Source organism: Ammodytes marinus (genome assembly GCF_949987685.1).
Source record: "Ammodytes marinus genome assembly, chromosome: 16".
NCBI classification, from domain to species: Eukaryota; Metazoa; Chordata; class Actinopteri; order Uranoscopiformes; family Ammodytidae; genus Ammodytes; species Ammodytes marinus.
In genome coordinates this window covers 15,735,454-15,763,252 of record NC_137220.1, presented here as the reverse complement: position 1 = coordinate 15,763,252, position 27,799 = coordinate 15,735,454, and the positions used below count along the sequence as shown (strand labels likewise).

Below are 27,799 nucleotides of genomic sequence, written 5' to 3'. Positions count from 1 at the left end.
TTAGCTACCACAAGCGCCTCAGCGTGTCAGCGGGCGCTTCAAAGCAGCCATCATGGGGGCATCCTCTTTTCGGGTGGCCTTTTCCACCACTGGAGCCTCCTTAGGATCGATGGGGTCCTCTTCCTCACCAGCCAGAACAGATGCCATTATCGTATCACTCAGGTCCAGTTCCTCCTGCATCCGGCGAGATTGAGCCCAGGTTGGCACACTAGCGGAGAAAACATTTGGACAGATCTCAAACCGTTCATCCACTTTGGACTCAGGAACCTCTATCATTTCAGGCACAGGACTCACTTTCCCCCCAGCAATGTCATTTCCCATAATGAAATCTATACCTTTGATGGGGAGGGAGGGCCATGCAACCACAGCAAAAACACCACTGACCAACTTTGACCTTACGTGCACATTATGTAATGGAGCTGAAACAGAGCCCATTCCAACCCCCTGTACCAGGCTTCTGGCCCGGCAGGAAGACTTTTTACTCAAGGGTAGGACGTCTGACAAGAGCAATGACCGGGATCCACCAGTATCTCTCAGAATCTTCACCGGCCGCTCATCTTCCCGCTTTCCTGTTAAAGAGACAATGCCATCAAATATGAAAGGTTCAAAGCATGGGTCAGGTTCCTCTTTTTGAGAGCCTTCCTTCCAGACCTTGAGGCTGGACAGTTTTGATCAACCCCATCCTTTTTGGTTTTCTTTCCTCAGACCTGCGTTTTGCTCTGCATTCAGCAATACCATGACCAGGCTTGTGACAGTAAAAGCATTCCCACTCAGCCTTTGGCCCCAAGGAATGTGGTCTTGGCGACTGTGTAGTGGAGAATGTGTTTCTAGACGGAGTAGGTGAATCATCATTTCGCTTGAAGGACTCTTGGGCTGATGAGAACTCACGCTTGACAATGAAGTTACTTTTATGGGTTATGGCAAACTCGTCAGCTACTACTCCTGCATCCTTCAGAGTGGACACCTTCTGCTCATTCAGGTGCACAGAGATTCTGTCAGGCAAACCATTTTTGAACTCTTCCAACAGTCCAAAGTCCGAAACTTTAGTTGATGCACACCATCTATCAAAGAGTGTTGTCTTCTCTCTAGCAAACTCAACAAAGGTCTGATTTGTGGTTCTCTTGTGGCTTCGAAAACGTTGCCTATATGCCTCAGGCACAAGTTCATAGGCACGCAGGATAGTACTTTAAACAATATCATACTGTAGGCTATCCTCTAAAGATAAGGTTGAGCAAACCTTCTGAGCTTTTCCGACAAGCTCACATTGAAGCAGCAAAGGCCAGACTTCTTTGGGCCAGTGCAACGCAGCAGCATTACGCTCAAACACATTAAAGTAAGTATCTACTTCTGACTCTCTGAATGAAGGTACCACCTTAATGTTTTTACTCACATCAAATGAACATGGTTCTGCAGCGGAAAATGATGAATCAGCAGCTAATGGGGCAGAGCCAGTCTGCCGTGAAGCTCCAGCTCCCGCAGTTTAACCTTCTCGTCACATTCTAGCTCCCTAAGTCTAAGAGCTTTCTCAGTCTCAGCATTAAGCTCTAATCTACGAAGCTCAAACTCTGCTTGGCGAGCCTGCCGTCTATCCTCAGTCTCCATTTTTAAGCGAGCCAAAAAGCACTGGGACTGAGTGGAGAGATACCAGACGTTACAACCTTTTTTGGACTTCCACTCTCGCCACCCACTTCTCCCTCACCTCCAGCAGATTTGAGTGGGTCAGCTGCGCTGGATCTGTCAGAGGGAACTGGAGAACATGGTAAAACAGCAATCCCTCCTCCACCAATGTGGTTGCTACCAAAGATTTCAACTCTTCTTTAAGCATTTGTTTGGTGGCATTTAACTGAAAGTGGGCTGCTATACACAACAAATCATCCTTTCTTAAAGTGTCAAGTTCCTCCCAAGTAGGACTGCTCAGAAAGGTATATACATCAAAAATACCGGTGGCCATTTTTACCATTTTTTTTTTTACTCCAAAACAAATGGATCTGGTAGTGGGAAAGTTGTTAATATCCCGGACGAGCCCCCAATTATGTTACGTCCCCTAAATGGTCTAGAGGTAAGGGGAGTAACATATACTAGATCACAGAAATAGAGGAGTCAGGTGTTCAAAAGTAAAGGTGTTTATTGCCAAGCACTCTTTCTTCAGGGAGACCATAGGCCAATAAAACAAACAAAAAAAGGGTTCCCTGGCTTCAAACAAAAAAGGTTCTCTCCAAATGTAAATAAAAATACAAATGCTCACCGCCCTCAAAAACAGGAGAAAAAGTGGGGATAAACAAAATGGCAGGCCTCCCCTACATGGCTTACCGGCTCAACACCAAATCAAGATTTGACAGGACAGAACTGCTAAGCAGTTGACAGCAGTAATATAACCAGGTGGCTGACGACAGCGGGCCACAGCAGACAGCGTTCAGTGGAGAGCAGCACATGGAACTGGTAGCAGAGCCGAGAGCAGAGAGAGGAGAGCAACTGCCATGCAGCTCCTCTTTTAAGCATGCAGCCCCTTGAGGGTGGAGCCAAGGATCTAGAGGCAGCATACACAAGAGCACATTAGAAAATACATGGGAATGTAACACTGCTTGACAAAAGCTTCACCGGTAGTTAAGATTAACTGGGACTTAATGTTTTGGTGATTTGTCTGTCAATATATCGGTGTGACTAAGAGTTTACAAAGCTCACCCTGTGTTCCAATACCCATACTTACCTGCTATTTCGTATTGTAGAAAAAGATTTAGGATGTCCCAACTTGTGGTCAAGTGCAGCATGCTTAAAAAAAACCCTGCCCTGCTACATCCAGTCTGGACTTTTATTGTTGAAATCGGCATGCTTTTTATGCAATACAGTGCGCAGAAATGACACAACCGGAAGTGACAGAGTGATAATACTCTCATTAAAAGCTCTAACATTTGGCGCATAGTCATAGAATAGTTGTAATTCTGAAAATGTAATAAACACCTTTTCTGCATCTCGATTTGCTTTTGTTTATGGCTTTGTGGCGTTCAGCATTTTTTTTATCTGATGCATGATTTGATAGTAGGGGTGTAACGGTACACGTATTTGTACCGTACCGTGACGGTACAGGCACGTATTTGGTGTTACAGAGGTGGACCGCGGTCCGTTCGTGGCGTACATAACGTTATTATATGGCGAATGTACAGGCTTGTTTTGCGGTGTGGAACTTAAAACTTGTCGTCGGAGTTCCCCCCGGACCATTTAGCCTCCGGCTCGGCTCGCACGTGCGCAGTAGCAGCCAGCGATTGAGTCTATTAGCTCCATGGTGAGCATGAGGGTCAGGCAGTGTTAGCAACTTAGCCGCAATATTCAGCGACTTTTCAGATCCCTCTGGCGACTCTTTTTTTTTAAAGCGACCAGCGACCAATCTTGCTACTTTTTCTGGTGTTATTGGTGACTTTTGGAGACCCTGTGCTGTCGCTAAAGCATGTATTGCTCTTAACACTTCTAAACGAGCAGCGGGTGCTCAACGGCCACTCCCCCGTTCCCAGAGCACTGACAGGCGGCCGAGTCCTCACGCAGCAGTCCCTCCCAACTGCAGTCAGAGCAAGAGATACACACCTCTCCGCTCTAGTGTTCCGTTTGCATCACTATTAAGGCTGTAACATACTCCGCGAGAAGAAAGAACAAAGTTCTCGGTGACAGAGCTGCGAGAAGTTCTTTCTGGTCTGACATTACATACTTCACGAGAACTCAACTGCCGAACTCCTCACCGCGGCGCATTGTTACCATGGAAATTTGACTCAGTAGCGCCAGCTGATTTCACTTCGCTTTCCTCATTGACTTCAGACTGACCAATCACACAATAGTTTTCGGACAAGCTGCGAGAAGAAAGTTCGGCACGGGTGATGTGTCGAGAACAAGCTGCGAGAACAGCTAAACAAGAGCTGAGAGAAGAAAATGACGTCATTTTCTTCTCGCAGCTCTGTCACCGAGAACTTTGTTCTTTCTTCTCGCGGAGTATGTTACAGCCTTTAGCAGTTGTAGTAGCAGCGTTCCCCCTCTTTTACTGTCTATGAGTAGTGCAAATCAAAATGTTATACAGTGCTATCAAACAGAGCGAACTGCATGGGCATGGCGAAAGACAACAGGAAACCGGAGCGCGCTGGCGCCCCCCTGTCATTCAAATCCCGTTTGAGGGATAACTTCGGATTCCAGGTGAATTATGAAAACAGTGATAGACGTGTGGAACAATGTCGGCACACAGGTTATTGTTTCACCGCAATCGCTTATGTAGGAGGCAACACGTCGAACATGCATGCGCATTTGAAAAGGCACCATCAGGTGTTTGGCTACTCTCACCATTACTGTGAAGAAAAACGAGCTGGGCAAAACCCAGACATTATTTTCTTTTTTATACTGAATATAAACAATCTGTCATTTAATTAATGCTGCAGTAGCACTTTTATTTTATAATTTTTATATATAAGAGCTCTTTAGAGTTTAAGAGAGCTGCAGCAATATTTTATTTTTTTTAAGTCAAAAAGACCCTTAAATATGACATACCCTTTGTTTACACCAGCTTACAGAGCCTGCTGAGCATTAACACTATATTTTTTTCATTGCAATTTTAGTTTATGCTGCACCTACACTAGTATTTAATAAGTATTTTATTTATTGGAGAATTGCAGCAGTATTTTTATATTTGTTATGCATTTTATTTATATCAATCAATCAAACTTTATTTATATAGCACTTTTCATAGAATCAAATGTAACACAAAGTGCTTAATACAACTCCCCCCCACACCCCCCACCCAGAGATATGCATACATGCAAAAACATTCCCCCTCCCACCCATCCATACCCCAAAATAAGAAATTCATTAAAAACAGGAAGTGCGCTGAGGAAACGCCATCATCAGAGAGAAAACACTAGAGACTGTAAAACTAAAACAATTCAAAATAAATATATGTTACTGTCAGCTAGTTACTGACAGCTAAAGCTGTTCATTCTCCGTTAACTATGAACCGTACCGTACTGTACCGTACCGTGACTTCAAAACCGAGGTACGTACCGAACCGTGACTTTAGTGTACCGTTACACCCCTATTTGATAGGTATTACTATGAGGCCGAGCATGGCACTTTGTGATACATGGCACTTGTTGTGGTCTTGTTGTTTTTGGCATATTATTCTATATTATAGTATAGTGTATTAGTGTATAAAAAATATGTAATTTTTTGGATAAAATGTTGTCACCACTGCAGTTTATTAGTCTGTTATGGAATGGACTGTTGAGAATATGTTGGTTTAATTTTGTTTTGAAGAAGTGTTGGTGTAGTGTAAACAGATTAGTTGATTAAATCGTCTCCTGGGGGAAGAGGCGGGGGGGAGATGAAGTACCACAGTTTTGATTGCGACAGTTTCTGTTGATAAGCTGCAGCAACATTACAAGCTTTATTTTTATCTTGAGTGTGGCCTTCGACTTACCCGTGCACACAGAAAAACTATAATTTTTCAACTTATTTAATGCACAGAAACACATTTAACGACATCCTGTGCTCCACCACCATTGTATAACATTCGGCCAAGTTTAATTTGCCTGTTCTGGATGCAGATGTGCAGTGTTCAGGTGTTGTCAGCTATGTAGGAAGAGCTGCAAACTGGGTCAGAAAGTTCACTTCCAGGCTTGGTGTAGACAGCATTTTCTATTCTTGTTCTTTCTTTTGCATTCATGCAAGAATTTTCTCTGTGTGAAAACAGAAAATGTGTTTATGCAAATGCTCGACATGTTTTTATGTTTCAGCACAATCCGAGTCGTGAGAGCATGAAAGAGAATAGAATTTGCTGCCTTCCTGGAAAGGTATTATATGCTGCGACAGCCTTGTTGGTTTTGTTATTTATTTTGAAAAGGTTATGTTAGCAGTCGCTGAGCTTTGTCTGAGTCGGCCTTTCCTCACATTTTAATTTGTCAGGTGTGCCTTCGTTGTTTTCGCTGAAATAAGAAGCACCACCTATCAGGGATCATGTTTCAAAATAGTAGCACATTTCTGAGGATTATCACATTATTATTCACACAAAACTGAAAACGGCTGTTCTCTACATAAATAAGAAAACCTACCCTCCATATGTTTTGTTGCAACATGTAGGCTTAGTTCAGCTCTCCCCTCCCCCTCATTTTGTAAATTTTACTTGAAAAAACACACATTTTATATTGGGGAAATGGGCAAAAATACAGCAACTTAACTGAAATTATATATCTTACTTAACTTTAAAATTCCTTTCCTGTGTATTTGATATTTCTTTGCATTTATACCTTCTTAGGTCTTTTTTATGATCACAGAAATGAGAAAGTTGGTGGTTACGGCCACAATTAAAGTAAACACAACAAAGCTGCTTACAGTTGTTAAGGTACACTGCCAAACTCGTTCAACTGATCTGTCCTAAATCATCGAACATAAGGCTGCAGTGTTTCGGTGTGTGAAGTATGGGGAAAAAACATCACCATGCTTCTAACTAAACGTGTGCCTTTACCATTGCATATACTGTGGGGAAAGTCAGAGGAGATAACTAGGAAAAGAGACGGATACTGGTTCTAATTGAGGCAACAGAGAGCGACGTTTTATTAAAAAAGTAATATGAAATGGTGCAGGTACTTTTTCCCTTTTCCAGGCTGTTGAGAGGCTGGAGCTGCACAGAGGAAGAGTGACAGAGGTGTTCAGCTCTAATAGCTTTTGGATCTGGCAGCTCTCCCACAGGTGCCAAAGAGAAGAGAGAAACTCGATCTCAATCAGCCTTTTTCTGTAATGATAATGAATATTTGAATTAGGGGTCGGAGGACTGGGAAGTGTGTGTGTGTGTGTGTCTGTGTGTGTGTGTGTGTGTGTGTGTCTGAGTTTCTCCTGGTGACAAATGAGATGGAGAGGTCTGACCCTGAGCTCCTTCACTAGAGAAGTAGCCAGCTAGCATGCATATCAGACATGATAGGATACCTTTTTTATTTAGCCCTCAACTTTGCCAATTGGGAGGCAAAATATACATTTTTTTTATTTCATAAATCAAACATGATGCAATGCTACAATCAATTTTGTTTTAATGCATAAATGATTAAATGGGCAAACACTATTTCCATTGTGTTGGGAAATAACGTTATGTGATGCTATGAAGCGGCAGCTGATGTATCTGCTGATTTTTGCAAATGTTAGCATTGGAAAAAAATGTCCCACTTGACCAACACCTTCCTTCAAATGTTGTACTTTTTGATATCCACCTGTGGTAGGGAACAAGATGAGGATAGAAAACAACAACACTTCAATTAAAGGTTTTAATTGTGTTAAATGTTGTGCTATCCACATGTATCCCTCCTAAGCCAACAATGAAATGTTTCCAAAACATGTCTAACAGTGGAGAGCGACAACATGCAGTGTTTGTTGTATTGGGAATGGCCATGCTGAGGAGTAGATTGTCGTATGTTCACTTTAGCGTGGGAGCTTTAGGTTCTGGTGCACTTGGGTCAATTATTACCTTTCCTGCAGAAATGCTGGCAACTTTCTTTCTTTCTTTCTTTCTTGCACCCATCATTATGTTGTGCATTTGGCATTTTTATACATGCATCTGCATTTGTGGCTGAGGGCTCATGAGCTCGCCTTCCTGACAACTTCTGCCTCCATTGTCCTTTTAATATGAATAAAAAGGTTAATTCAAGCAACAAAAGGTAAGAGGTTATTAAAGTAAAATCTGGTGTTTATACTCAGCCTAGGCTCTGTAAACTATTATGAAAATAAAAGGGGCCCCTGTAGCTTGCAACATGCCTGTTTACAGAGCCTAGTATTAACACAGGATGTTTTTTAGAGGTAGCGGATCAAGAGGAGATATTCACTTATTTCAGACAAAGTGATTTTGACAACAAGCATTCTCCAGAAATCACTTCCTGCCATCTTCCATTGAAGTGATGCGACATACTTTGTGCCTAGACCAAAGCATCTGAATACTGGAGTTGCGGGAGGTAAAATTAGCCCAGTGTTGTGAGACACGATGTTCAGAGCCCTTCCCTCTGAGATAATGTCGAACAGTTTCTATAACCACACACTGAGATGCACTGGCTCTCTATCTTGCTTGTATAATGACTCGTCTGGGGCCATATTTAAATCGGTAGGATAGAGAATCGCTGTTTAAACATGTAAATCTTTGGCTACAACTGAAGGGACTCGCTGATTCTGAATCTAGGATTACTCCAAAAGATATCCAGTCAGTTGTGTTGTTTGAGAAGTGTCAGTGAATTCAGTTTTGAGAAATGCCATATCCGCAGTTAATGGCATCTAACACGTTTTGCCTTCGACCTGTCATCATTTCTTTGACATGTCGACACGTAATTGGTTGAGGTGAGGGGACTCTAACCTGAAGGATGACCTGTACGGTATGCATGAAAGCGTTCTCTGTGAACCTTTTTGAGGCTAATCAGGCAGTCACGTAAAGTTCTTTGGCTCAGTAAAACGGGGAATTCAGAAACAAGCAGTCAAGATTAAAAGACAAAAGCCGTGTAACAATACACTGCAATAACACAATAGACAATACGACAGGTAGAGGCGCGGTGACTAAACAGCTGTTTTGAAGTTGACCAAGCAGTGTGTCGTCTTCCCAAAAACCCAGTGTGAGAGGACATTAGGTCCTCAATACAGCTGTATCCAACATTATTTTGCATTCTTCCTTTTGGTTAGAGAACTTCAGTTGTAAGATTTCAGTGGGCTGTTTTCTGCATGGCAATGCCATTAAGCCAGCTATTCCCTCTAAGGGCTGTTGTTTATAGCTGCTCTGCTAGTGTTACACAGCGCGCACACAGCCGGCTACAGTACAAATGGTGATCTAATTTGGAATTTGTTCATAATATCGATTTTAGAGCTGCAACGATTAATCGACAAATCGATTATTAATCGATTATTAAAATAATCGACAACTATTTTGATAATCGATTAATCGTTTCAAGTAATTTTTTAATAAAACATTTCCAAATTCTCTGATTACAGCTTCTCAAATGTGAATATTTTCTGGTTTCTTTAATCCTATTATGACAGTAAACTGAAATATCTGTGTGTTTTGGACATAACAATACATTTGAGGACGTCAACATGGGCTTTGGAAAATTGTTCAACATTTTTCACCATTTTCTGACATTTTACGGACCAAAACACTAATCGATTAATAATCGATTAATCGAGAAAATAATCGACAGATTAATCGATTATCAAAATAATCGTTAGTTGCAGCCCTAATCGATTTTGTGTAGTGGCACTTCCGCAATTGAGTCGTTAAAGGAGATTAGCTGCTGCTAAATCGGCCCCTTTATTAACCAGAGGATGAGGAACGACACCGAGGAGGCCCTACATTAGCAAAACAGATACCATCAACTGCAGTTGGAGCACTGTTGGCACAACGGCCTGTGCTTTGCATAAAACACATTAGCCCAACGTTTCCCAAGAGGCAGCAGGAAGCAAAAGTAAAAAGCAGCCTGATGAACAGTTGATTGCAAACATATATAAGACTCACGGCCTATAAATGTACTGTGTAGGAGGAGCGTTCACTGCTCAGTAATGGTGATTAACGTGCACAATGTGAGCCAGGAGCCACTGTGAAGAAATGGGAGTTCTTCCCACGTTAGCCAGGAGGCTTCGTTTAGATTTAGTCCAGTCAGTGCACTGCAGCTCAAAGAGTCTCTTCAACTTAACAAAAATTCTGACCCAAACTCACAAATGTACATCGAATAGTATATATGTATATATATTATATATGTATATATATTTTGGTGCCCTAGGTTTTGGTCATGCAACATGCTTCATATAGTTGGCAGATTATGTGTGATTCACTAACAAAATAGTTGTATTTCCCTGCTGTTACGCGCTCTGCAGTCCTTCCTACATCCCTATCCTGTCCTCGGACCTATTGATAAACTGTTTCTATAAAACTGCAAGTCTGAATGACAATTCATTTAGTCTCTGGAAGGAACATTTGTTGTCCAACTGCTGAATTATTCAGAGGAAAATCTCTTTAGGCCACTTTGGCTGAATATAGGCCTATTTCCAACAAATGACTGAAACTGTGCAAAACAGAAAAGTATGTACAGGTAAATAAGCGGGAGGGATTAAAGGGAATATCTGGGTTGTCATTAATACAATTTCTGTAATTCTTGTTTCAGATACGTACTCCCCTTCCTTTATATATATATTAGGGCTGTCAAGCGATTAAAAAAAATAATCTAATTAATTACAGGCTCTGTGATTAATTAATCTAAATTAATTGCATACTTATATGACACTTTTATACCTGTTTGTAAACAGCTGTATAGCCTACTACAGTTTGTTTCTCTGTCTCTCTCGCGCGCGCTCACTCTCCGTCTCTCGTAACTTCTGTCTCCTCCCCTCAGCCAGCTTTATACATGAACTAGCGCCGAATTTTCTCAAAAAAACAAGCAGACAAAATTACGACTTTCCATCTCCCACAACAGACAGCGCTGCACTGCCACCATTTTGTAGCCTACTCATAGGAAAAAATATTGACACACACACACACACACACACACACACACGGGGCGGGTGCTAGACAGCTAGCAAACAAAATTGGAGGAAGATTGAGAGATAGGCCTACTGTTTTGAACATTGTTGCACCCACTAAATCAATAATGCACGGACACTGCGGAGAATTAAGTAAGATGTCTTCCTACCTTCATGCATCCCATAAACCGTCCATAGAGCCCTCGAGTCGGCCCCTTTCCCCTGCTTCTCTCTTTACCTTTCTCCGTTTAACCCCCGCGCCCGGCCAGGCAAGCTACAGGTGCAGCTCCGCATCACTTTTGCACCAGGTCAAAGGGCATTATAGAAGTGCGATTAATCTGCGTAAATTCTTTTAATCGCGTTAATTTTTCTGTGATTAATTAATCGAAATTAACGCGTTAATTTGACAGCCCTAATATATATATATATATACACACACACACACACACACACACACACACACACACACACACACACACACACACACACACACACACACACACACACACACACACACACACACACACACACACACACACACACACACACACACACACACACACACACACACACACACACACACACCAAAAATTCACACAGAACGAGAGAAGGGGAAGATTTCTTTCTTGGTCCTTATTGTATTTACTTGTGATGTAATACAATCTAATCACATCTTGGTGACTTTGGCCTGGGCAGCCATACATAAACTCTGCAAGGAGAAGTGAGTATGCACACATTGCAGTTTCTCAAACCTAATGTAAGTGATATGGGAACGCCTAGAGGTGAGGCTTTGTTTTCACTCACGGTCCCCTAGAACAATATGAGGCTGCTGTTGGTGTTCCATTATTTCTCTCTCAGTGGTTCAAACCAAAAAATTCACTCCCAAGTCTTTGATCATCAAAACAACGTATTTTTCTGCTGCCAAAAATAGTGTTTTATATTCATGGCAGGTGAAAGCTTTGGTGATTTTAAAAACTGTTATGCAAGTACATGTTATTAATGGAGCCCTGGTATTGAGCGCACTGCTTAGGTGTGATCAAAGGAAACGGTGCAGGTCAGGACTTGGATTCACTGGAGAGATGCAGTCTGCGGCCCGCCTTGACCTATTTGTCTGAAGCTTCGAGCTCGTTAACTGACCAGGTTTTCGCTTACTGTATCATTCTGGTTTAGCCCCAGTCAGGTCGTTATGATTTGAGCCAAGCAGAAAGACAAAACCAATACTGTCTTGACTCATTTGCCCGTTTCTTGGATTTGCTGTGAACCCCCCCCCCCCCCCCCCCCCCCCACCGGCAAACTGCTGCTTTAGTAATGAAGGGCAAAAGGAAATGGAAGGTAGACCTGAAGGGATGTTTTTAAAGTAGACCGACAGTAAAATGGGACATGAAGTAAGTGGGTTAATCTGTGACTCAGTGCTTAAGTCTGTAATACAGCGGTGAATATAAAATGATTGTACTGTAGAAAAAGTGACTTTACGTACCATGTCATAAAAATGTCAAATTCACAATTGAGCACTTATTTCTAATTTACCACTGACTTTCTCCCTCCTTAATTCTTTATTCTGTCTCCATGATTTACTTTAGTAATATTTTCCAAGCTATATCTGCCCATGGCTGTGTGTTTTTTAGTGATCGGTGACCAAGACACTCGTTGGGTGCTGAGGAAAATCAGTGACACGCTGGAGGTCATCATGAAGAGGATGGATGCTATGTCCAAACTGGGTAACACCACAGACAGCCACAGACTGGATGAGCTCAGCTCAGCCCTGGACAGGTACACACTCTTGGTTTTTAAGGCATATCATGTGTGTTTTTATATTTGATAAAGCACATCACCAGCAGAAACATTAGGAAAGGAGTGTGTTCCTCTCTTTCTTAAATCATTGTAAAATAAAAAAAACTCAGAAAGTAACTTACATAAGGCTTATGGTTTAATGCACCTATTGGAAGTTGCTTTGGAAAAAAAGTTTCTGCCATAAATGTTATGTAATTTATTGTACTGGAAGTCAAGTTGGTGTGTATTCGGAGGACATTTCTATGTCAATAATGTCTGTGTATGGGGCCATGGAGCAAAACATGATGTTTCTACTACCGCAGTGATTTAAAAGTTGAGTTTGAGCCATATGACTCCGGTAGAACATTTTAATTTTGCTGATGAAATTACAAAATGTTTGGTATTGTGTTGGAGGTGTTTACTGCTGTGGATTAAATGCATACTCCTAGAAAGATACTGAAAGTAAGCTGGGCGAAAGCAGCAGCTCAAAGACGCAGCGTCTTAACTTGAGGTGGTTGGCAGAACTACTCATTCTTCTGCTCAACTTGTTTGCCGAAGGTGAATTTCATTGGCATATATAAAAACCTAGAGGCTGTAAAGGACCGGAGAGATAGTGTGAATAAAATAAGGGTGCCAAGTGTAGAGCCCGTGGGGCATTCCAGTAGAGCAGGCCCACACTGTGAGAAGGGACTTGTGCCCTGGAAACCTGGTGTGAAAGAAGATATGTGTTAGAACAAAGCTAATCCCTCTCCCTAGGCAGCTCGAGAAATGAAATACTATAGATACATAGTCTTCCTGGACAAGTTAAACTAGCAAGCCGAGGTTGGGGGTGCTCTGCGGTTGCCTGGCAACAGACCTTTTCTCATACCCGGCCGCACCTGCTCAGGGTTTGAGGAGGGGATGCTCATCTCTCTCTTCTCTACAGCCCAGGAAATATCTCTTCTTAAAGAGCTCAGTAGAGCCTGCACTGCCACACACAATAATGATATCCCCTCTGAAAATATATTAAAAGGCATGGTAACAGTATAAGCAATTTGCAATATGTCTGGCCACCCCTAACTGCTACGGACTGCAAATAATGAACAATGACAGAATAGGAATATCACCCCATCTGACCTGATTCCTGATTTTAATGGCCAGGAGGGAAAATATTTATTGTACTCTGGCCAAAACTCGGCATATAATTATTTTATCTGCACCTTCGTACAGAATTAAATACTCCCTACAAGCTGCCCTGTGGATATGCTCGGTCATATAGCTCTAACAATCATTTAATTGGCCTCGCTAGGACTAAACTGAAAATGTTACAATGACAACGGCCAAATAGTTTAATAAAAAATAAATATCTAATTTTATACTTCTTGGCTTCATTTTACCTGACTCGATCTGTATGGCGCAGTGTCGGGGAGGATAGCGTGTGATCAACAAGCAGGAACAACTTTGCCCAACTGGTATACTGGTAAAAGCAATTAGGTTGTCATCTTGCTCTTCAACAGCTTGGAGCATATATGGGGTAGCCTGGTGCTACCTGACCATCGTACTTCATTTCATTTGTACAGAAGGTCTGGAACTGCTCTATTTGGCAAACGTTTACTCACTTGGAGGCGGGTGTCTGTTGAAGTTTAAAACTATTGGATCTGCCCAGTGCCACTCTGGATCAGCCAACCAATCGCATAACATTTGGTCGTGACGTATTTGGATGAGAAAGGTTGTAGGCATCCATACTTTCCCGAGCAGATGCGCTGGAACACAGACAGGTCGGAACTCGGAACTACCAAGTCGGACATTTCCGAGTTCCGAGTATAAAGAACGCAGCATTCAACTAAAACTGGAGCGCGACTTCGACGTCATTGTTCTCAGCCACTTCGTCTGTTCGCTGATTGGACACTCAGAAATCTGTTCGAGCAGGATCCCACTAATACACCCCAGCCCCAGACTGACTACTGAAGGGAAAATTAAATTTGGGCGGAAGTAGGTAGCCGGTGCGGAGCCAGGCTATATCTGGGGTCCCTGCAGTGTAAAAATGGCTGTGAGAGACCACAACTGTCTGCTTGAATAAGTAAAAGCTTTTGTGCCATTGCAGTGTGTGTGTGTGTGTGTGTGTGTGTGTGTGTTTGTTGTACTCGTTGTAGGTCAGTCTCTTTTGTGTAATTGGCTATAAAAGGACCTGACCGTCAATCTGAAGGATAGACGTTAAGGTTTGCCTACCACTTGCCTCCTAAGCACTACGTGGAAAAAAATTATATTGGGGTTATGTTAACTTATGCATATGAGCTCAGTTAAATTGCTTTTCTACAGGCACACACGTAGAAATACATGCTGCCTCAAGGAAAAATCTGGGTTACTGCTCTAATCATTTGTTCCCTGAGATTACATATTCAATATAATGAGCAGTATGAATCCTCATAACAAGAGAAACTCATTAGAATTATTAATTTGAGTGTTTGTTTTCGTGCAAAACAGGGCAATGATACAGCCGGTCCATCAGTATCTGTTTGGTGGGTTGTTACATAGGCAGCACACACACCACTGAAGTCATTCAGAGATTTACTTTGGATCTGCTAACGTGTGGCGTTGGCCTGCCTTCTATCGGTTTAATGGGATCCGGCAGTTACTGCAAACATACAGTAGTTAGTTTTACCAGAAGTGCTCAGTATAAGTAAGCATTTACAAGCTTTCCTCGTGTAAAATAATCAAAATACTGTTCGACAACAAACAGTTTGAAAATAAGTTGATCAAATAATTCTCCAGAGATGTTACAGATTTTCAAAGTATATTGGCAGTATAACACTGCACTATAATATAAGCTGCAAACCCTACTGTCTTCATCTCCCCTGTTTTTTATTCTTCTTCTCCGTTGTATTTTTAATTTTGGTTCCAGCTTATTCTGCCGACAGCTTTTAGGTCACAGAGGTCGAGTGCAGTCAAACACATTTGCTTAACAACCCTGATTGTCTTTTGTTTTTCCCCTGGAGAAGCTCTTTAATATTCTGAGTAACCTTTTCTTTATCTTTTTTTTTCTATCTCAACCAATAAATGATCTGTCGGTGTTTTAGAAGATATTTTGATTTCATGCCTCAAGTTCTAGACAATTAGCCTTTCTTCCACAAATTAGAGCTGTGAAGGGTGGAAAAACAACAAATACTGCTGGATGGGAGAAAGCTATCAAATTAATATAGTGTCCTCTTTATTTTGAAGGCACCTGATTTCAGTTTAGATGGAATTTGGGTCATTGCAGGACGGTTGTTCCTGCAATATTTTTAGAAATGTATCTTCTCGTGTGTGTGTGTGTGTGTGTGTGTGTGTGTGTGTGTGTGTGTGTGTGTGTGTGTGTGTGTGTGTGTGTGTGTGTGTGTGTGTGTGTGTGTGTGTGTGTGTGTGTGTGTGTGTGTGTGTGTGTGTGTGTGTGTGTGTGTGTGTGTGTGTGTGTGTGTGTGTGTGTGTGTGTGTGTGTGGTGCATGATCAGGATACAGCCTATTGGGCTTGTGGAGCGGATTCAGGCCATCGCCCAGAACATGTCTGACATGGCAGTGAGGGTGGAGCAGATCCTAAAAACTTTGAAAACTGAACCAGTGGCCAACACCAGAGGTACGAACACAAACACACGCACACACGCACACACACACACACACACCAACCACACACACCTGGAGAATACTGAATATACCTGTTCAAACCAACCTGCCCCCTTCTATCCATTTTAAATCCATCCAATCTCAAAACACTTTTCCTCTCTGCCCCCGAAAGCCTTGATGCAGTCCAACACTTGAATGCACAATTCGTGTATTTTTACTTCGGCTGCACTTTCTGGTTGATCATATAGAACATGACAGACATTATCCATGGCACGTTAACCGTTCAAATAGCATGCCACTGTTTGTGTGTGGGGGGTCGTGGGGGGCAGCACCATTGTTCCATTGTTGCAGCCATATCATAATAACCACATAACGACAGAATGTTTAAAACAGTATGATCTATAGTTAGATCCAGGCCTGTCGGCTCTCTTGTATTAGCCTTCATTCTCAATTTCTGTATTGGCAAGCACGATTTAATTCGCAATTCAATTCCTCCCAGCCTGTATCCGCTGCGTTGCACTGAAAGCTTATTCAACTCACTGTCTCATTAAAACGTGTCGGACCATTTGTATGTTGTCATGATGTCTGCTGGTTCAAATAAGGGCTAATCTTGACGTGGCTTAGTTTTGACAGTGGAATGCAGTAGCACGTTTCCAAATCGTGAGAGTTCCGTTATCATGCTAATCAGACTACAATGGCTGGCAATAATTTAGTCTGTGATTGTGCTCTTTAAACACTTGCAAGGATGCTGGTCGAGGCACTTCAACTGCTCCTTTATTAATTGGCTAGGCTAGTGCCACGCGTCAAGGAGAAGCGGAGGGAGAAAGGAAGGAAGGAAGTACAGGGCAGAAAGAGAGGAAAAGAAGAGAGAGGGATTCAGTCAAGAAGGGGAAGATGGGAGAGAGGGGAGGGGAGTATGATTTTTATGAATCACACTAATGCAATCTATCTATAGTACATCTGATGAAGAGGAACAAAGACTGGGCCAATCAGCAGGGGAGGGCAAGCTTTTAGAGGAGCTTGTTAGCTACCTCTCCTCTCTAATTTATTTCTGCTCTTCCCAAAGGCAACAGGATATATGCTTTTAATGCAGAAGACAAACAGTCTGCGTGCACAGGCGGAATGCTATTAAGACCTACAAGATCCACTGTAGTCTATTTATACACAAAGTGAATGCTGGGTGTAGAATTTCAAAATGCAACCTTACATACAATCTGATATATTCGCCAATTTTAAATACAAAACTGGTTCAAGAATTCAAGATAGCCTTATTGTTATTGCCATTGCATGTACTACACATGGAGAGAAATAAAAAAGGCTACTTTTTACACTACACACACTGAGTACATACACTAAAAAACGTTGATACTTTGAATTGGTAAATACCCTGTATTTTTCTTTTTCTCCAGTTAGGGATGGAACATTAGGACAGTGCGAGATTCCTAAAGATCCCCGTTATCCCAACTGTGCCAGCAAGATGGATGTAAGTCTTCGTCTCTCACTTAAGTCCAAATAATTTCCCCTTGGAGAGAAAATAATCCTTTCTCCTCCCTGGGTAAATCACATGCATTTTATATAATAAGATAAGAGAATGCATGAAGGCTCCTGGTGGATAATTTGGTTGTTTGGGGCAACATATTGTTCAAGGTTGAAAGCAAAGAAAACAACAAAGCAACAAAGTAGGGATTTAAAAACACAATGTGTCCATAGCTTGTATGAATTACAGCCTTTAGTAGCTGTAGCCAATAACAGTCTGTACTGCAAAGTGTGCTGAAATGTCAGAAACCTTCAAGGCTTTAAGATACAATGTGCAAGAAATATGCACTTTCACTTCGCACACATGTGCAAGGTGCGCTGTGGTTTGTTCTATCATGTTTATGTAAGCCTCCATAAATATGCAAGTGAGTCACACAATATCAATGCACAGTACACATTTGTAATTGGAGTAAGTTTGGGTAAGTGAGGGCTGAACAGGCCACCTGTTTTGCCATTACTGAACAACTTCAGGCACTTTTTAATAGAAAACAGTGTACTTTAAGTGCTGTCAGCAAAAACATAGAAGACACTCCACTCTATCCTCTTGGAAGAAACCCATAACTCTGTCAATTATGTGGGGAACTTGGCCTCAGTGCAACAAACGTTCATTTAGTCAGCTTAAGCCAAAAGACATCTGACCAGAGGAAGACGTCTCTGTTTGTATATGTGTCTGTACATTGATTATATTGTCAACCTCTCATTGTATTGTCTTCACACCTGGTGGGTGTGTTGCTGAGGAACCAAGGGAGTGCCTTGCAGTGTGAAGTTGCTTGTATCAGCGGTTCTGTAGAAAAACCGCAAACTCCTAGTCAAGCCAGCGGCTACCGTAACAGAGCACGTCTGACCGACACTGCACTAGTAGAATAATTGGCTTTTTAAAAGTTTTTTTTATCTATGTCTGTGTCTTTATAATAGAGGACCAGGGACATCAAATTGAAGTTGATTGAATAAGAATGACAGCCAAGTGCCCAATTGGCTGTTCCAATGATGAGTGGACACATGGGATAACCTTTAATCCAGCCTGTAATTACACCTCCTTTTTAAAGGTAGAGTTGGTGTCCTTACTGCGTGTGCCCTAAAGAAAAAAAATCTGGTGTTAATACATAGCCTCGGCTCTGAAAACCGGTATGTAAACAAAGGTTATGTAGATAAAGGGGCCCACCACAGCTAGAAACTTGCCTGTTTACAGAGACTAGATCGTGAGGAGTTTTTCACTGCTTTTGTCAATGATTTTGACATGAAGCAATCTCCAGAATTGCTTGACTCCACCTTTTGTAAATGCAATAGTTTGCTAATAACTAAGTATTTCCCTGAAGGCTTTTTTTTCTTCTTTGCCTTCCAGTGGATGCGGGACCGTTGGACCTCGGACCCCTGCTACGCCTTTTATGGCGTGAACGGCTCTGATTGCTCCTTCCTGGTCTACCTGAGTGAGGTGGAGTGGTTCTGCCCCCCACTGCCCTGGAGGAACCTGACTGCTACACCCTCCCTCATACCTCCGCCCAAGAGACGGGTAACACCACTTTTTTGTATAGTTTATTTCGTTTAAAATTCCAAACAAAGGGGGGAAATAGATACTACTTTGATACTTTTTGATTTAGGAAAAGTTTTTGTCTTTTTGTTGCGGAAGAAAGTCCTGGAAGAAGTGTCATGATGGTTTATTTTGTTAGTATTGTCCACTACTTCCGGTGTCTGCTCTTTTTTGTGTTAATAATAGTGTCATGCAAGCCTTTTTGGGCAAGGGCATATTGTTTATTCATGACAAAATAATGTAAATCAATCAATATAAATGGAAAGAAGGGTGACAGTTTAACAGAGGTAAAACCATTGCCACTGTCATAGTACTGAGGCTGAAGGAGCGTGTCATTGTCGCATCACTTGAGATTTCTGTTTGGTTTCATACCTGAGTGTGACAGGATTTTGTTAAAAAAAATATGTATATAAAACAGTTTGTTCACATATCAACAAAGGTTTTCAATCTATTTAGCAATGACAAGGATGTAACGGCAGGATCAGGAGGACACAGGCGCGGAGACAGTATCAGTTTTAAGAAGATTTATTTTGGAAGTAACCAGCAGGGGGTTAGGACCGTGATCTGGGGGGAGGCTGGCTGTCATGGGGCTCCAGGGAGAGAGCAACGGGGCAAGTCCAGGGAGCTGAGTGTGAGCAGGCTAGAACAGGCAGGCAGAGGGGTCCGGGAGGAAGTGCTGGCGGGCGAGGGCTGGAGCTGGTGGTTGGAGTCAGGCCGGGAGAGCTGTGGCAGAAAAAACAGGAGTTAGCCAGGAAAAATGCAAAAAGCGGAGCTGCAAACAGGTTAGCTTAGAGAGAGGACTGACTGTGTGGAAACAGAATCTACCATCTGGCAGTGTCTGGAAGGTAGGGCCGGGTATATGAAGAGCAGTTGATTGATGATTGATGGCAGCTGTGAATGCTGGTGATTGACTCCAGCACACCTGACTCCAACCCTGCAATTAGACCAGCACATAGACAAGGGTAAAAGGGAAAAACAACACAAGGGCTTGAGGCCCAAGCAGGATCATAACAAAGGAACCCAGAAAAAAAGAGAGAGATCTTTAAAGGAATACTTCACCCATACGGAACCAGCGTTCTATCATTATAAAATAACTATTATAATATAATGAATGAGGTTTTTCTTCCCTCAGTCTTCCCTTAGTCTTCCCTTGGCCCAGCTGTCCTGTTAATCCTAACCCTTACTGTGATGTCACAAGAAGGAAACTGTAGGGTTAGACAGTGAGACCATAAAACACTCTTTCTGTCTTTTCTCAGGCTAAGATGATCCGATTTAATTTTTTTTGCACATTTATACTAAATAGGATCTCCGAGTTCAATACACCTTCATGTTCCAACCGGTGAAGTAGGCCTTTAAGGCTACACCTTGTCTCACAGGGTCGTTGGTTCTTTCCCATGTGCCATTTCTGTTTGCCTTCCTGTATCATTATTATAATTCAATCTCCGACATATGATGCACTGTGCTTACAATAACTCCTCAAGGTCTACCACACCTGTCACCTCCTCCCAGTCGGTGTCCTCCACAGCAAAGTACTGCAGTGCCAGCAAGACTCATCTTACCTTCTGCTCTAATTGCCATCCTGTTCTCACCAAGACATATCCCATGGGTACTCTGCATTTTGCTGTGCTGTACACAAGTTGCTCTTGAGAGAAATAATTCACCTGCATTCTTGAGAGTATACAGTGCGGGCGCTGCATATTGATTCTTGTCTTTGGGAGGATCAGAGGGAATCCCAGCTCCTTTTTATAGTGCATATTGGTTTGATAGTTTGTGTGCATCAGTTTCTCTACTGTATTAGAACAAGTCCTCTGTGCCCCCCCATGCAGTTACTCCATTGATTCATCCTCTCACACTGATATTGAGCTGATGATGTGATTAGAGTTAGAGGAGGAGATGTAAAATCTAGGGCTGTCAAGCGATTAAAACAATTAATCTAATTAATTACAGGCTCTGTGATTAATTAATCTAAATTAATCGCATTCTTTTATGACACTTTTATGCCTGTTTATAAACAGCTGTATAGCCTACTACAGTTTGTTTCTCTCTCTCTCTCTCTCTCTCTCTCTCTCTCTTGCTCTCCGTCTCTCGTAACTTCTGTCTCCTCCCCTCAGTCAGGTTTCTACATGAAAAAAATTAGGAACTAGCGCCGAATTTTCTCAAAAAAACAAGAAGACTAAATGACGACTTTCTATCTCCCACAACTGAGCCGATTCATTCACCATCGTCGTACTCGTAGGCAAAAATATTGACACACACACACACACACACACACACACACACACACACACACACACACACACACACATACACACGCACGGCGGGTGTCCGTTTATGCGGAGACGAGACAGCTAGCAAACAAAATTGAGACACACGGAGGAAAATTGAGAGATACTGTTTTGAACCTATTGTTGCACCCACTAAATCAATAATGCACAGACACTGCGGAGAATAAAGTAAGATGTCTTCCTACCTTCATACTTATTTGCCCAAAGCATCCCATAAACCGTCCATAGAGCCCTCGGGCCCCTTCTCTCTTTACTTTTCTCCCTTTTACCCGTGCGGGCCGTGTAAGCAAGCTGCGCACCACTTTTGCACCGGGTCAAAGGGCATTATAGAAGTGCGATTAATCTGCGTTAATTTTTTTAATCGCGTTAATTAACTGTGATTAATTAATCGAAATTAACGCGTTAATTTGACAGCCCTAGTAAAATCTTTATGAGGATAATCCAGGAATTCCTTTGGGCAACACGTCTGAGAGCCCTTGCCCCAGGGCACTAGCCGATAACAGCATATGACATAATGTGTTTTCCCTACGGTCTCAACCAACCACAATAGCTGCATTTGCAACAAAGGCCTTACATCTGTTCTTTATAACCTTTTCAAGTATTCCACTAGGGTTGTGATTGAAGGGACGGTCGACAGTAGTTTTTATTTACATGTTGTATAGCTGATTCTATCGTGGTGTGTTTTGCATAGGGAGTGTGCAGTAAAGAGACAAAGACACGCGAACAGAGAGAGACGGGTTTAAAAAAAAATAGTTTTCCATGTCAACTTCGTGATCATCACTAACTTTGTTAAGCAGACTATATCTAACACTGTGGTGCACATTGTGCTACTCTTCTGAACAGGACAAGAACATGAAATCGGTCTCTGCCTAATGTTACTTTAAAAGCAGCACATGACTTTTAAAGGGGAGCCATTGCTTGAAAAGAGTAGACATTGCTATTAAATATAAACAAGACAACTATCAGTCTGATGAACGTCAAAAGCAGCTCTTGCAAACACTGACTTAAGAAAATAATTTGTTGGGTGGCGGTGGTGGAAACGCAATAGTTCATGCAGGTTTGTGGTTTGTGATTCCTTCACCGATACAACTCTCCTGCAAAGTTTGCAAATCTCCTTTGCGATATCCAGATATTCGCCTTTTGCATCAGGTGTAAAGCTGAAATATTCCTGAACTGAGTATGTGACATTTTTTCTTTGCTCCCGTTGTCCTGTCCAGGCTGTTTTCCAGTCTGACATTGGGCCCCTGTTGGAGCAGATGGGCAGCGGGAAGGAGTCGCTGGACTTCATGAAGAAACGCATGCGCATGCTGGCAGCGCAGTGGGCCACCGCTGCACGACGGCTGGATGACAAGCTCCGCAAACACTGGAGAGAGCAGAAAAGGGTGAATATGAGGCATGCACACAACACAGACACACACACGCATACACACACGCACACACACACACACGCACAGGACGATAAAAGTGTAGCTCAAGGGAACAAGTCTGTGGTGTGGATTCATCTTTCTGAAGTGACTGAATGCAGATGATAGACAGGAAAAAAAATACTTTTCTCAGTTTCAACACATTTTTTCCTTTTTTGTTTGTGTTTTTCTCAAACTCTGGAAAACAAATTCCTCAGATGTGATGTAAATCCATCTGTTAGGGGAATCAAAGGGAAAACTTTAGGCACATAATTGTTTGGATAATTGTTAGATGCCCCCCATGTGAGGCTGCCATCTCAACAGAACAGCTGTGACATTTTATCAGACCCGGTAACACTTCATCAATGGTACATTAACTATTAATTTATGCTTAGTTAATGCTTAATAAACATTAACGAAGCATGAACTAACTGTTACGCTTAGCTAATGTAGACTTAGTGTCAAGTGCTACCCATTTGACTTTGGCTACACATGTCAATTAAGAGCAATAAGCAGATAATGATGGAGGTATACCCCTAGGCATGCATTGATTGGCTTTAGTGCAGTTGTGCCGCAGACATTAACAGGGTCATTAACCAAACGTGCCAAGGAGCGTTCCCTGCTGGAACAATAGTCTGATGGAACTACATTAGATCCCTCCTAACGTATATGTTAAACCTTTTAAAATACGCCATAACTAACTATCTTGCGGAACATCCTTTATCCTCCATTATGCCAACTCGGTGTTCCTGTCACACTTCCATCCCCTTGTGTTGTGGTCGGCACAGTCGGTAATGCAAGCAATCAGTGGATTCCCTTTGTTTCAGAACCCCAGAGATTATGAGTCTATGGTGGTTTTAGTGTTGGTATCTTCTTCACTATAGTATAGTATAATTCCAAATTGCTGGTGTTAATCATTGGTAAAAAGAAAAATGTATGTTGTTTGTATGTATGATGATGTCCATATGAAGTATTGAATCAAAATATCACAGAGCTACTATATGTATGTTTTTTTTCTTCACATAGTGGAGTGGCTGAGAGTTGTATTGTAGAACTCAGTTTCACTACACCATTTAACCGTTTACATTTTTTCAGAAGATGTGGACAGTGTTCCAGATCTCCCTCTGTGGCTGAAAAGACGCTTGACACTTCAAAAGCGACTCATGGTCTCATGAAACCATAGGAATTGAATCAATTCATTTGTAGTGTTTTGCCTTACGTAAACGAGCTGACAGTTACCTGGCGTTTTGCCCTGTGGATTAAACAGTTTTTCTTTCATCGGCCAGTTTTTTTCAGCAAGATAAATCTGAGCGCGTTCTGTAAATAGCATTACACTCCTACACCTGCTTGCTTCTTCCCCACTGGGGAAAGGGCTTTGTTTATTGTATTGGTGTGTTTGACAGCAATGCTTGCGGTCCATTAAATAGACCCTGCAGGCTCGGCTTCCGTCGCTCAAACACTAAGTCTTGCTTTGAAAATGGAAATTAGCATCATTGTACAGAATACAGATGTTTCATAGAACATCTTGACTTTCTCTTGTTTTGCTAGTTGGTATCTATGTGATGTTTAAGTTATGAATCATAAGAATTGTGATGGACATATTCAATCTGTTTGAACATGAATTGTGTCTAGGATGTCATTATGAGGGCAATATGCTGCATGCACCTCCACCTCAGTCCAAATTAAATTTTATGTTTGTTTGTTTTTCCCTGTAAATCACATGTCCTTTGTCATATTTGCATGAAGCAGTAATGTCACCTTTTGTGACTCGGATACGCGGCCTGCCAACTGCTGTCCATCACACACAAATAGGGACAGGCTATTCCAGAGAACAAAACTTCCTTTTTTTATTCATTCCAAGAATAATTTGACTATACAAACATTTCATTTGAGCCTTTCCCTTTCCTCTACTTGTTTTAAGATACTGTTTCAACAATTTCAACACTTCTTTACTTTGCTCTTTAAACCTGTCAAAGTGTGTGCACAACAAAAGTCCAAATTCAAAACTTTACTCCGTGAATTAAGCCTTCCCCCTCCTCCACACAATATGGCATTGTCGTTGGGGCGGTGAGTTTAACATCTGCCATGCGGGGTAATGGATGGATAGTGCTGCAGACTAAACTGCTTTCTGGCTCACACACATAGTGGGGGACATCCATTGTGTCAACAGTGTGGGAGATGCACTTTTGAATCGATTGGTCTCAGAAGTGAGAAACAGCTACTTAGGCTTTCCATCTCAACACATCTTTTTAAACTAGACCCTGTCGATATGAAATGAAACATTTATCTGCTTCTGTACGGTCTATTAATCTCATCAATGTTATTTAGAAATGTATTCCGAGGCCATGAATATGCAAATGTAAATTGATTCTTGTCAGTTTTATCCGTCCAAAAGATCTCTCCACTGTAAGAGTTGGAGAGATGGCATCTTTCACAGCCCTGGGCAGAAATAATAAACGTGTGGTCCAGTTGATTTTTTTTTCCCAAGACAAAGTAATTTAGAAAAAAAACTAATGCTGCCATCTGCTGAAAAGACTAATTTCATTACATATTTCATAGCCTCAAAAATGCCTTTCCATCCTTTCTTCCCCATCAGCAATTATAGCGCTTGTGTATCAATCTGCATATCAATTAGCCCCTCAGCAGGTCAATTTTCATTTCAACTCCCCACACAGTATATTGTGCAAACGTGGAGTTGCTCTAGTGCGAATGTGCTCGATTACGTTTGAAAAATGTTACGAGCCGTGTCAAAATATCCAAATGTATTCACGTATGGGTCCCTTTTGAAGCCTTGGTGAAAATTGCTCTCACAAAATTAAATCGAAATTATTCACCAGACAGGGATTAAAGGTTGAGTCAGCGATTCTGGGGAGCCATTGTTGTCAAAAATAACTTTTGGTCAAAATCTGTGAATATCCACTCACAATCTTCTACTGTGTATGCGATGGAGAGAAAAAAACATGGTGTTGTTATACACAGCCTAGACTCTGTAAATGGATGTGTAAACAAATGGTATGTAAACAAAGGGGTCCACTTTAGCTAGCAGGCTGAAGGCCTAGGCTGTGTATTAACACTGGATTTTTCATTGTTGTTGAGCACACAAAATGATATTGACAACAAGCATTCTCCAGAATCACTATCACAGAATTGCTCTTCCCCTGCCTTGACTCTTGTACTCTTTTTTTTTTATTTTTCCTTATCTGCGTTCAGATTCTAGTTCACGTGGGCTTTCTGACAGACAACGACGTCTTTAGTGGCAAGGTGCTGAAGGGGGGGCCTCTGGGTGAGATGGTGCAGTGGGCTGACATCCTCACGACCCTCCATGTGCTGGGACACAACCTCCAGATCACCATGTCTCTCAAAGGGCTGCACGGGTAAGTTCAGGAAGGTGACTCACTCATTGCACTCAATGTTATCCTGTTGTTTTTATTTTTCAAGCTGTGGGCAGAGCTGCTGCATACGTCATTGTGTAATTTCTCAGCTTTTTTGTGGTGATGTCGTTGCTTCCACCCACATTTAAAGGTGGAGTCAGCGATTCTGCTACCTGTCTGTGTACTGTGTGTGCGCTGAAATAATTATCTGGTGTTAATACACAGTCTAGGTTGTGTCAAAGGGTATTTTAACCAATTGGGGCCCACCATAGCTAGCAACATACCCGTTTACAGAGCCTATGTTGTGTATTAACACTGCATTTCTTTTAAACGCACACAAAGTATGAACTGGTAGCCGATCATGATTCACTGATTTGAAAAAAGTGATTTTGCCAACAAGCGTTCTCCAAAATAACTGACTCTAATGGGAGATTTCTTTGGGTCTGCAAACCTTTTAACCGTTCTTTTCCAGCAAATTTGTTGACTGAAAATTCTTTGTTGTTGTCCATTCCGCATGCTCCCACGAGTGATGAGCAGTCCATTGGCAGCGCCAGTTGCCCACACACTGTTTTCGATCACCTTTGCCCACACACACAGATATAAGCTATCTGTCCTTGCTGCTGAGTGCCGTATCAGCCTGAGGGCTTGACAGAATCTCCACAGTTTGTGCACCTCCTGCCACAGCTCACTAACTCTAGAGTGATAACGGGCTCTGTGCTTGTTATCACTATAATAAGTGGACACACACACACACACACACACACACACACACGTTATCATGTACACATTGAAACACAGAGCGTGCCTTCCAGTCAGACGGGCGAGATGGTTAAATCTGTAAAAAAACTATAAGATTATTGTCTCGCCGGCAGAAGAGTTCTCTTTCCTTTGCACTGTGATCTTCTCTATGCTTCAAGCTGGCTGGTCAGGAAAATTACCGTGTACAAGTCAATATTAGATTTGCTGTCGATATTTTCTTTTCTGCCACCGGGGCTGGTGTGGGGCCGTAGCATTAGACAAACTGATGTGCCATGATGATGACGACGTGCAATTGCTGTTTTGAGCTCTGCATCCATTGCCGACGTGGAATATGTGAGGGCATTGATGGGTTAGCAGCGCTGCCCCCTTTGATCTTAGTTTTCAGGCTGTGAAGAAAAGCTGCTTTTGATAAGAGCAGAACTAGGGGAGATCGGTGAGGTGGGGAGGCTGCCGCATTATGGGAATGCTTGGACTGGCCCCGCTATTATTTAGCCCGGTAATTGGTGTCACGGTGTATTGAATCGCTGGGAGTCCGTCTCCATTGGGAACACCGTTAGAAATCTTTTAGACAGCTGAATATGTTCCACGTGTTTGTGCTTGAATGGAGAGACACAGTAAATATATTTTCAGTATCTGTAGATTTATATATGTGCACCTGTGTTCCCTTAGGGCTGATGTTGTTCTCCGTTTAGTAATTGTTCAGGCTCAGAGAAAAAATACAACGGGAGACTGAAATTGAGGACAAGTGGTTCCGACCGCATCCCGTCTTTGCCTGCAGCTCCAATATACACAGCCGAGTGTACATATTACTGTCTTTTTCATGGCTGTTTTGAATTGGCCATTTGATGACCAATGCCAAACATAACATGTTCATAAATTCCCTTTTCTATGACTGTTAATGACCAACAAAAAAGGGGAATATTTCTCTCCCACTCTAAACCTCCCACACGCTGTTAAATTGAAAGCTTTGTATGTGTCTTGTGTGTGGCTCCTACAGATTGCCCACAGGCTTGTGTCTGTTAACATTTCTTAATCTTGACATTCACACTGGGGCTTTTTTGAAAGGACCCC

At 42.1% G+C, this 27,799-nt stretch overlaps 1 protein-coding gene across 1 annotated transcript in view; it reads left to right on the top strand.

Moving 5' to 3' along the window:
• mgat5b (alpha-1,6-mannosylglycoprotein 6-beta-N-acetylglucosaminyltransferase B) overlaps window positions 1-27,799 on the top strand; it is a gene marked incomplete at both ends in the record, with an annotated part of 59,942 nt that overhangs the window by 5,597 nt on the left and 26,546 nt on the right. The window contains 6 exons of the mRNA XM_080044497.1: window positions 12,126-12,270; window positions 15,738-15,859; window positions 17,256-17,329; window positions 18,725-18,892; window positions 22,413-22,577; window positions 25,809-25,972. Coding sequence (XP_079900623.1) covers window positions 12,126-12,270; window positions 15,738-15,859; window positions 17,256-17,329; window positions 18,725-18,892; window positions 22,413-22,577; window positions 25,809-25,972 — 838 coding nt within the window. The remainder of the gene's footprint in view (window positions 1-12,125; window positions 12,271-15,737; window positions 15,860-17,255; window positions 17,330-18,724; window positions 18,893-22,412; window positions 22,578-25,808; window positions 25,973-27,799) is intronic.